Source organism: Thalassophryne amazonica, chromosome 16 (genome assembly GCF_902500255.1).
Source record: "Thalassophryne amazonica chromosome 16, fThaAma1.1, whole genome shotgun sequence".
Taxonomy (NCBI): Eukaryota; Metazoa; Chordata; class Actinopteri; order Batrachoidiformes; family Batrachoididae; genus Thalassophryne; species Thalassophryne amazonica.
The window spans coordinates 70537251-70549322 of NC_047118.1; the positions used below are offsets into that span (position 1 = coordinate 70537251).

Genomic DNA, 12072 nt, shown 5'->3' on the forward strand with positions numbered 1-12072 from the left:
AATCAGGTGAATCATTAACATCATGGAGCTGAAGAAAGGCAGAAGACCAACAATAATGGGGAAGGTGATCAAAAAAGACAAAATGTAAATAGAACAGTGACTGATAAAATTAATGAACATAAGTCACCAGAGATCCAGTTTGAAAGAATTTTAGAAACAAATCTGGACAAATTTCACAAGACTGTTTTACTGGATCTCTGATGGACATCTGAAAACACACACACAGGTCTGCTATGTTAGTTATGAAAACTAAAGTTAGTTACAGTTATATTTTTTACATGATTTGCCAAAGCAAGTTAGTGGCAAAACATGCTGTTTGTTTTGCTTTTGTTGACCTTTATTGGATGTATTTTTCATGGCTAAAAGTCAGAAATTCTGAATTTCCAGTTTCCATCAAATGCAACATGAACTTCGATCCTTGCAGATGTCCATCCTCTTTCATGTGCAAAATCTCACAGCGTGTATTCCCAATAATTGCCATGAAATCCCCCAAAATAAACACTTTACCAGCTGTTAAATTAACTGTCTTTTTGTGATATATCAGAGAAATTATAGTACTTTTCAAAACTGGATTTCTACAGGAAACTTTTGAAGCAATCAATACCTTTAACCCCCTACCATCCACCTCATTTTGGCTTGTCAGTATCTCACAAATAAAAATGAAATTTCTCATCGATGGGATATACAGGCTTAGAAGGGGTTTTAAAGTCTGCTATGCTTTAGTTGGCCAGTACTATTCTATGGGCGGAAATCAATGCAGAGGGTCAAAGGTTAAACTGGGTTGGTTACCTGATAATAACAATGATCCCGTCAAAGATGTTGTACGGGTTCTTGATGTATCCAAACACGCCAAAGGCCAGCAGCTTGAAGCACATCTCCAGAACAAACTGGTGAAGACGATGTTACTGATCTCTAAAATATCTGTCAGCTCCTCTGGCTGCAGAGACGAAAAGAAAACAAAAAAAACAGATATGTCATTATCTCTCGTGTATTATCACAGAGCTCCAAAGTCACTTCAGTTTTTGTGTCTTGAACCTTGAAGTGACACATTATCAATCAAACTCAGCGCTGCGGTCAGGCTCAATCAATCAGTATTGATGACCAGAGGCCATTGATCACAGCTGATCTGTTCTGTTTTGCTCTCAAAACACTCGCTGAACCAGCAAAGATCAAACTGTGGCCCAGTCATAAAGCATTTCATCAAACCTTTCATAGAAAATGCAGCAAATTGGCACACTGCTGCAAACATTTTGGGGTCTTCATTTGTAGACATACTTCAGCTCGACAACAACTGATGATGTGAATTTTCAGAAGAGATTTGGAGCTTGTGTCCCAGCTGTGGCTCAACCACACTATCAACATCCAACTCATTCTGTCCATTAATTATACCCCTGTCACACTAGAGCACGAGTTGCATGAATGCTGTACAAATTGACATTAGAACGCCTTTTTTGCAATTCATGCTGCATTCAAATTGCACTCGAACACCTCGTACAGCATTCCTACAGCAGTCGGCACATTTGTGTAAATAAGCAGAAACGAGTGGCATTTCTATTCATAAATGTAATTTAATAAAGGTAAAAGGAACAAATTTTGCATATGTGTTGTTTATATCACTTGTAATTGGGAGGAGACAAACATTTGCTGAGTATTTTAACAAACATACAAACAAAAGTTTAATTATGTTGAATTAAAAGCCCCAAAATCCAGTGGGTCCACCAGACCCAACAGGACTCCCCATGTAACAAAAAACAAAGACCCTATGAGGATTAAAGCACAGATCACAATCGCAGCTGATCACTGCTCTGTGGGCACGTCATGCCGGCTGATGTGTGAACGACGCGAGAGCCCGGCTCTTCATGACACAGGAGCCAGTCAGCTCTTACATGATGTGATTCTCTCATGAATTCATGTAAAACATAAAAGGGAGAACAGTAATCCATGTCATTTCATTACTTCCTCATGTGTACATCTAGGCGGAGGCTAAGTCCACTCTTTATAACAGGAATTAAGTATTATAAATTAAGGTGTGTTTATTTTTTTCCTCCGCTGCTGTGTGCATGACTTTCCACATGCTCGCACTGTGTTTATGCGCGCGACCATGAGCGTGCACCTGTTCGACCACGTGTCCCTCCCGACAGCAGGTGGAATGTTTCACGGTTCCCCATTTTGTTTTTTGTTCACGGATTTTCTTCCGGTTTCTGCATCTTTCGTGTTTCGTGTGACGGGGCCCTTAACCAGGTTAGTCTCAGGCCTGGATCCAGACCGGTTTGGACTGATGCAGCTGCATCGGTCAAATTTTTTTTTACGCATTGTTCGTCATCGGTAAAAAAAAAATCTTGAATAATTCCGAATAGTGCTGAACGTGTCCCCGCAGTGAACACAGCTTTTCGGTGGTTTCATGTCAACCTATAGTCCGTAAATTACACGGATTTTCCGAGTTTCAGAGTCATACGACGTACAAATAAAGTCAGATATTCAGGGTTTGGTCTGCAATCAACTGTTTCTGCAGCACGGCTCCACTTTGAAACCATGAACCACTGAAGCATTGCTTCGATTCAGTAGCTCGTTGGTTCTTTGATTCACTGCTCTTCAGAAATGGCAAGTACGCTTCTTAACCCCTCTCAAAGCCATTAAAATATCGTCAGTCACTTTTGTGTGGATTAAAGTCACTAAATGGGACTCTTGTCTTGTTGCTGTCAAGAGAATCGTCCTCCGTTCCATTCACACAGCTCGAAACGCTGCACGGCCAAGACAGAGTCCGGTCGGAATTAATAACTTCAAAATAAATCGCCGCTTTAAATAAAATGACACCTCTTACAAACGTTGTAATACAGACAAGAAACTACAATCGACTAAAATGTTTTTTTTTCTCCCAAAATGAAACGTGCTGTATTTCTTTACAAATTACATCCTGAAGTGAAGCACAACAGCTGCAAGAGCTCAGATATATGGAAAGACATTCATGCCAATAATGCCTGAAAAGAAATGCTTTTGACAAAAACTACAGATTTTGTTTATTCCTATTTATGTCCAGATCAAGGATTCACCATAAAGAGTTTATTATGTCAAAAGTTTAAGGATCCAGTGACCAATTTCATATTATTTACTTTAAGACTCAATAAAATGTTCAATTTCAATTCCATTTAATCGGCTTATAAAGTGCCAAATCACAACAAAATCTAAATATACTGAAACAAATATATCACAATTGTACACATATCAAATTGTGGTATGTGTACAATTGTGACGTATTGTTTTAGTATATTTAGTCATGGACATGAATATTGTTACCTGCTGGACTGTTTCTAAATTTGATTGTATCAATGGAAAATGTTTTCTGTGAACTGTCTGTATCTCAATATATTATTAAGAATATATGCAGTCAAATTTTATTGATTTTATCAATTGAAAAAATCATATATAGATTCAGGTATAATTGAAAGATTTGGGCAATAAATTTGATTCTGTTTACAGTCAATTTTTGTTATAGTGTTGTTTTTTTAGGACATCATATTATACAAATAAGAAGTGTTCACTATGGTCCATGAAGTATAATAAATATATTAAAAGAAGTGTGACAGTGTATGTTGCACATGAATAAAATGAGGATATTGAATAAGACGCGTATGATTTTTATTTTATCATTGGGCAAAAATGCATCTTGTTGTATGGCTGGGGGGGCCTGGCTGCCTTTTTGTTTCTGTCTTTTGGTTTTCCTTCCAGGTGGCTTGCATTTGGGACTGAGTGGCTGTGTTGCTGAGGTTATCAGGACCTCACCCTGTCACCTGCGGCTCGTCAGGACTCAGCTGTGGTGCATCTATATGGATTGGAACATGGTGGCATTTAAGACTGGAGTATACAGGTGTATTTGCCAGAGACTCGACCTTGTGACCAGACGGGTGAGATCGTCATCTCGGGAGCCATCTCATCAGTGGATGCAGAGAACGTCCAGGGTTTGTTGCACGGTCTGTGAAAGAGGAAGGGGTGAGGTCTCACGCTCGTCAGCACACTTCCTGAGGTACGTTAGATTTTGTGACTAACGTTTATACAGTCAGTAAATGTGGTGTCCCTCACACCTTATTATATTGAGCTGTACGTTAGTCATGTATCGGCTTCCACTGCAGTGGAGTTTTGTGAACTGGATGTTCCATGCCTGCAGGTTGGGAAGCTGATTAGTAATTAAGCCAGGAAGTGTTTGCTGTTTATGTACACCTTTGAGTGGTCTCTCTGTGTGTAGAGTGTGGACTCACATAATGGTTCCTTCTTTCACAGACTCGGTTTGTTGCGGCCACCTGGGGGGTGTTGGCGGGGTCCTTGGGTCCGAACAGCTTCTGGCTCCGGACCGTTAGCGCTGCTGGGAGCGCACCGTATCACCACCATGCCAGACCGCACACTCTTTTGTTGTTTTGTATCACTGTTATGTATTAAATTCAGTTAGCCTTTGTACCATGCTCTGCTTATTTCATACTGGGTCCTTCAAACGCTGGTCGGTTCTCCGAGCTGCGTCCGACACATAACAGTAGTCTCTGGCCAAACATCACGGACCCAGCGGTAGCAGAGACGGTAACGCGCCGGGAAGGCGGCAGCAGACGTTCAGTAGTTATCCGGATCAGTTGCGGGTGCTCTCCGCCCGGATGGTGCGTGTTTGAGACCCATTGCTGAATACTGATTTGTGCTCTCTTGCAGCCGTGTTCCTGTGTTGTGCCTTATCCGTGGGTCGTGGTGGAGTGTGACTGGCGACGGCTTCGCATCACGCTCCGACCGGATAAGAGGTTTAAACGGGAGCTGCAAGAGTGTGTCTGTAATGGGTGCACGCGCACGGCGGAGCTCTGTGGCACGGGTCGCTGAGCTTCCTGTGTTACAGTTGTAGCCCCGTTTCCCCGGATAAAGATAACTACTGCGTCTGTTGTATCAGCCGGCATTATTTAGTTGAGCACATTTTGGTGTGTTGCACACAGCTGCGCACGGAGATGCAGCTCGTTTGTTTTCTGTCACCAAAGGGGTTTTTTTTCATTTTTAGCACTTTGGCTCCCTCTTTTGGTGACTTAGTCACATTACGTTAAGCTCTTAAGTTAGAACAGGTGTGTTCGATTTGTTTGAGCTTAACGGTATACGTCACTGATTTGTTTTGTGTTCATTTCGTGTGGGTGTTTTTTGAGTTGGTTTTTGTGTGGGATTTATTTTTTTCTTTTCCACTGTTTGTGTCTGGGGTCGTGACCCTGCAGTTCTGTCTAAGAAGAAAAAAAGAAAAAAAAAGGACCCAAACAACTGTATGTTGGTCTGTTAGTCTTTTTTTAGTTCTTTTTGTTTCACCTCCCCAGGGTTTGATGGGACGGTCCCTGGGGGGTGATGGGGTGGTACTTGGGTTTTTTTTTCTTTTTTTTTGTTTGTTTTTGTTATGCCCTCTCTTCTCCTCTGACTCCAGCCGGGTGAGCCGTAGTGTCGGCGTTGCTGGAGGGGTGCAGTTGGTTGTGCTGGGCATTTCCCAGGTAGCCTCTGCAGGAGGGGGGGGGGGGGGTTTGGGGTATTTTCTTTTTCTTCCCTCTTCTCCTCTGGCTCCAGCCGGGTGAGCCGTAGTGTCGGCGTTGCTGGAGCGGTGCAGTTTGGTTTACTGGGCGTTTCCCAGGTAACCTCTGCACCTGGGGGGGGGGGGTTTGATTCCCTGTTCCACCTCCGGCTTCAGCACGCCTTTGGCCATCTGCCATCGGCGTGGCTGAGGTTTGGGGCAGTGGGATATACCCGCAGCTAGTGGCTGGTGTAGAAGTCGGAGGAGTGGCGCCGTTTTGTGCCGTTTGCCATAACCGCTGTTCCACTCCTCCTGGTTTGCTTCTGGGGTATAGTCACGGTTGGTGACACTGAACGTGCTTCCAGTTTCCACTGCGCCAAGGGGGGGGGTTGGGGTTGTTTGTTGTATGTGTTTTTTTTTTTTCTTCTTGTTTTTCCCCCAGTTTCCGCCCTCAGGGTTTGACTGTGGTGTCCTCTGGGGGGAAAGGGCTGTGGGTCCATCTAGCCATAGACGGCCGGGGCTGGGTCCGTTGGTCATGAGGGGAGGCGTCTCCTGGGGTTGACGAGTGGTCCTCTGGGAGGCGCTGGGAGTCCCCGTGGGTGACGTTGGATCCCAGAGGGACCTCGGCTGTGGTTATTAGCTGGAGCTGGCGGGAAGTCCTCTGGGGGGTGTTGGTCCCTACATGTCGTTTGGGGGGGGGGGTGTTTTAGCATTATTGTAAGCTTAAGTTTGGGGTTTTTCTTTTCTCCTCCCGGGGTTTGATGGGACGGTCCCTGGGGGGGGGGGTGTTTTGGTTGTTTGTGTTTGTTTTTTGTTTTATGACTAAAGACCGAACATGGTTGGATAAAGGCTGACCGCACAGGTTTAAGAACTCCTGGCCACACCTGTGCTAAATGACTGACTAAAACAAAGGCAAGGATGCCAGAGGAGAGGACATCAACCATTCTGTTGGAAGACGAATGCAGATGCGGTTTCCAGCCATGGTCCCTGGAGGGGGGGGTTTCTCCTGGGCCAGGTTTGTGTGGTCGCCGGGAGGCTTCCCGTGAGGGTGGGGTACTGTTGTATGGGGGGGCCTGGGCTTTTTGTTTCTGTCTTTTGGTTTTCCTTCCAGGTGGCTTGCATTTGGGACTGAGTGGCTGTGTTGCTGAGGTTATCAGGACCTCACCCTGATCACCTGCGGCTCGTCAGGACTCACAGCTGTGGTGCATCTATATGGATTGGAACATGGTGGCATTTAAGACTGGAGTATACAGTGTGTATTTGCCAGAGACTCGACCTTGTGACCAGACGGGTGAGATCGTCATCTCGGGAGCCATCTCATCATCAGTGGATGCAGAGAACGTCCAGGGTTTGTTGCACGGTCTGTGAAAGAGGAAGGGGTGAGGTCTCACGCTCGTCAGCACACTTCCTGAGGTACGTTAGATTTTGTGACTAACGTTTATACAGTCAGTAAATGTGGTGTCCCTCACACCTTATTATATTGAGCTGTACGTTAGTCATGTATCGGCTTCCACTGCAGTGGAGTTTTGTGAACTGGATGTTCCATGCCTGCAGGTTGGGAAGCTGATTAGTAATTAAGCCAGGAAGTGTTTGCTGTTTATGTACACCTTTGAGTGGTCTCTCTGTGTGTAGAGTGTGGACTCACATAATGGTTCCTTCTTCACAGACTCGGTTTGTTGCGGCCACCTGGGGGTGACCTTTTTGCAAGGGAGACCTGGACAATTATAAAGTTTCCAATTCACCTAACCTGCATGTTTTTAAATGTGGTAGGAAACCGGACCACCCAGAAGAAACCCACACAAACATGGGGAGAACATCCAAACTCCACACAAAAAGGCCACAGATGGGAATTGAACCAATGGATTTCTTGCTGTGAGGCAACAGTGCTAACCACTGATCCACTGTGCTGACACTTAAGGGGAAAACTTCAGTACGAACAAAAATGGCTGTTTGTTTGATTTATTTTTCTTGACATTTTCACGGAGAAGTGCTGCATAAAAGCAGCACCACATTTTGGATTTGAGGGTGCAAAGAGCTCCACGTTTGGTTGGTTTGCAGTGGTTGGTGGTAGTGATGCTTGCAAAGTTGTTTTTTTCCCTTAACCCTCTGGGGCCGACACGTTGTATATGACGTCTAAGACCAAGCTTTACTAAATTATAAATAACTTTTGAATGATATGAGATAGAAACTTACTTTTTGTTTGCTGAAAAGTGAACTCTGTGGACTTTTGGGCCAGCCATCAGCCATTTTATACTCTCATAGAAGCTGTGTGATGACGTGCGCAATGTGAGTGTCCAATCAGAATTGGTTCACCATCACATGGTTTTCCAAAATCCAATCGTAGGGCAGATTTACCTCACGTGAAAAGCCAAAGATCGTTTTCAGGAGTGATATGTTACTAGTTGGCCCATTTGAATAGCCCCCTGGGTGCTCCAATGAGTACATACTAGTACATACTCAGTGTGCCCTGCGCCATTATGCACAGCGATCAGTGAAAGCAGGAGCACACGGAGAGCCTCTGATGACAATCATGTGCTCAAACAAAGAGTGTGTAACTATCAGGATTGCTCCACTAGTTTGCATGTGAATGTTACTGGATAACTCTGCTGCTTTCTCTGTGTAAAGCACTGTTTACCATATCAATGGACAACAAAATGCATAGACTATTTCGTATATTGTTCAAAATGTGCATTTGTGTTTATTGTTTGAACCTTTTTGTTGTACAGTCTTTCACACAAGACCTCAAATTATGTTTATAAAGTGTCAAAACAGTTGTTTATTATAGTTTGCTGTGTGTTTTGAATAAATGTGTGGAAAATTATTTTTCGCTTTATTTTTCCTTTCTTATTTTTGATTGTAAACCTTTATTACACTTATAAAAACATGACAAAAACATATATTCTGAAAGCACAGGTTGTCCTGAAAAAAAAGAGACATAAAACTTGATTTGGGATGCAGGGAGAGCTGTTAACAGAAATAATAAAACATTTATGCCAGGCGAGTGAACTGTCCAAAAAATGCCCTCAGCCCCAAGAGGGTTAAATCTGGCACAACTGTGTAGCTATAAATGATTGTTCTCCACGCTTCCCTGTTGGCCAGTCAGATATCTGTGCATGATGTTACCAGCAGGTTTATCAGCTCCAGGTTCCTGTCAATGACGGACTGGTGGAACACCGTCTCTGTCTGTCCTTCTGGGCTGAAGGAGGTGACATTGAATTTGCAGTTTGTCATGTTCTGCAGCAAGGAGTGCACCTCCTTGGTGTTGCCTTCTATACTGCTTCTACGAAAACCCTCAGCAGTATGGAACATGTTGACACGTCCACATGGCTCATGATTGCAGCTCTGTTGGAAGGTGTTGGATAAAGTGATCTTGCCTTTGTCCTACAACTGATAATAATCTTCCCCTGCCAAGCATCTCTGACACAGCAGGTCTTCAAAAGAGTGGACCACAGCGCTCGGCCTGCCACGCCCCCACTCCCACTTGCTTTCCACATTGACCTCGGGTGCTGGCATTGTGGGGTTTCATGCTGTGTTGTTTTTATTCATTGTCTTTTGCTTTATTTTTTCATGTGGCAAGCTTTATGTCTGCATTCAACTTGCACTCTGGATAGAACACCTGGATTCTGGTGTTGCTGCCACACCTAGTTGCATGAATCATTCGTGGCTTTGTATCACATTTGGGTACAGCCATTTACGAATGTCTGTCCCGTACAAATGGAGCTCGAATTCTGTTTGTTTTTCCAATTTGTGTGATTTGTACAGCATTTGTGCTGTAGTGTGACGAGGCCCTTAGATTAGGTCTTTGTCTGCTCTTGCACTCATGAGCTCGTTGTCTTGCTCTTCTCTGTCACTTGCTGTTGTGCTTACTGTCTCACTGCCTCACTCTTCTCTCTCTCACTCACTTATTCTTTATGAACATGAATGATTTAAAATTCACAAGCCTGTATTATTAATTCATTCCTGCATATTCATATGATCATGCTTTATACCCTTTTCCTCATTTCAACTAATCCATGATCTTTTTTTTTTTTTTCAAAGTCTCCCTCACTCACAAATGCCAACAGATGGAGGAGGTCAGAACTAAAGTGTTTATATCTCTCTTTGCTTCCATAGAAGAGATCTTATGAAATAGCCAGCAGATATTTTATTATATTTGGGTATTTGGGAGATGGTCCATGGGTTAGACAAAAGGAGAGTAGATCCTGATCTCGTAATTATGAGATCTTTTCTCATAATCACAAGATCCTGATCTCGTAATTACAAGATCTTTTCTCATAATCACAAGATCCTGATCTCCTGATCAAAACATCCTGATCTTGTAATTATGAGATCTTTTCTCATAATTACAAGATCAGCAGTCTGATTTTTTTTTTATCCAGTGAATGCAATATGCTTCTGTAACATCTCCATTACAATGGAGATGAAATGAAACAGTCAGGATGTTTTTGTAGTGTAGACGTTTGGCTTTTACTTTGACTTTTGGCCGTCTATACACAGTCCCTGCATGTTCAGAGGCTATATGCAATTGGACAAACTAACTTCTTTTGGCTGCTCCCATTTGGGTCACCTTGGAAGATCATCCATCTCCATCTAAACATAATCCTAAATATAAGGATTAAATCCTCACTTTTACAGCCTGTTTTCTTTGGATATGTCAGGCGATGGACACATGAATAGTTCCAAGTCAATGAATATGTCTTGGACTTCATTTCCATCAATCACTAATAAATACAAACAGTATGCTCCTCTGTGATAAATCTTCTTGCGGTGATTGTGAAGGAGACTAGTGAGTGAAGCCATCAAGACACCTATGACCTCTCTGAAAGAGTGATAGGATTCTGGGGATGTGACTGGAGAAACTGTGCATAGGTTTTTTTCTGTTACATCACCAGTTTTACAGCTTCATGGTGGAGTGGAACTGAAAATAAGTCACTTTGCTGGAAGGCACATGAAAGACTGAAACATATATTAAGTTCCACCTCCTCATCGTAGATACCAGTTTCCTGATGGACACCTTTCATCATATAAGTGATGAGCTCTTGCTGAATCTGACACATGTAAGAGGCCACCATATGCAAAAATAAATAAATAAACAAACAAACATGAGACCCATTATTCCAACACAACAATGCCGGGTGTGTAAATCAGCATTCTTTCTCAGCAATACATCAAAAACTGGCTTTTGATTAACTTACATCATCATCTATTTCATCATCATCATCAGGAGATGAGTCGTCTTTGGGGTTAGAGTTTATGTTAGGGTCACAGGTCAGAGTCCTCCCGTTGCAGTCACTGTATTCTGTTATTGTGGAAGGACAGACAGTTGAAGGCTGCGGTAGCTCCAAGGACTCCGGTCGCAGTCTGCTGTTTCCCACAACTCCGAGTGCCTCACCCTTGTGCACCTCGCTATCCTCCTCCTCACCCCCCTCCCCTGACAAAAGACTCTCCCTTTCTCCACTCGTGTCTCGCCTTTTCAGGCTCGGGGCTCTTCCCAAACTGTTCCAACTGGAGCGACGGCTTCCCCATGAGCTGCCACACCCACGGGGAGGAAGGGGAGAATGTGGGCTGGGACTGGAGTGGCCCTGGAGAGACAGGAGGCAGGTGACCAAAATGGGAGGTTGGTTACTTCATATGAATTAGTGTACATCAGTTATGTAGTTCAGAGACTGTATTTATTTATTTATTTTTTAACTTTAGTCCTGGAGGTGATATTTATTTTGTTTTTAAGCAATGGCACCATATAAAAAACAGCTCTCAACAAAATTTGGTGGCTATGTGGGTCTTGGGTCAAGGACAAGTAGCGTAGTCTTTGAGGTGGATCTGTTGTGGGCTGGGGTGTTTGGCTGGCTTGGTTTTTGTTTTCTGTTTCTCCCACCAGGTGGTATGCATTCAGGACTGAGTGGCTGAGCATTAGGACCTCACCCTGAACACCTGAGGCTTGTTATCACGAGCAGGTCATCAGGACTCACAGCTGTGGTGTATTTTGTCTTGATCAGAGATTGCTGCATTTAAACCTTGAATGCACAGTGTGTGATTGCCAGAGACTCGACCTTGTGAGCAGATGTGTGAGATCAACGTCAGGAGAACAATCTCACCATCACAGACGCAGAGACCGCTCCAGGTTTGACGCCACAGTCTGTGAAGGAGGATTGGGTGAGGTCTCACGCTCTTCAGCACACTTCCTGAGGTAATTTGGTTTTGGTGACTTTTGTGAAGTAATGACAGTGGATTTGGTGTCCCTCACACCTTGTGTTGGTGAGCTGTCACGTTATGCTAATTGTCTAATCAGCTTCTGCTGCAGTGGAGACTTGAACTGAGTTGTTCCGTGCCTGCAGGGTGAGAAGCTGATGTATAGATTTAAGCCAGGAAGTGTTTGATGATTGCGTGCACCTTTGAGTTGTGTCTCTCTGTGTGGAGTTGGACTCACCTCATGTTTTCTTTCTTCACAGACTTGGTTTGTTGCGGCCACCTGGGGGGTGTCGGCGGGGTCCCTGGGTCCGAACTGCTGTGGCTCTGGACCGTTTGTGCTGTTGAGAGCGCGCCGTGTTTCCACCTCACCAGAC

The 12072-nt window shown here is 43.8% G+C and overlaps 1 protein-coding gene across 3 annotated transcripts in view; it reads right to left on the bottom strand.

Annotated features, from left to right (window-relative positions):
• Positions 1 to 12072, bottom strand: part of cacna1ha (calcium channel, voltage-dependent, T type, alpha 1H subunit a) — a 483986-nt gene that overhangs the window by 132107 nt on the left and 339807 nt on the right. For all 3 annotated transcript variants that reach the window (XM_034190926.1, XM_034190928.1, XM_034190927.1), the window contains exon 19: positions 10705 to 11091. In XM_034190926.1, coding sequence (XP_034046817.1) covers positions 10705 to 11091 — 387 coding nt within the window. The remainder of the gene's footprint in view (positions 1 to 10704; positions 11092 to 12072) is intronic.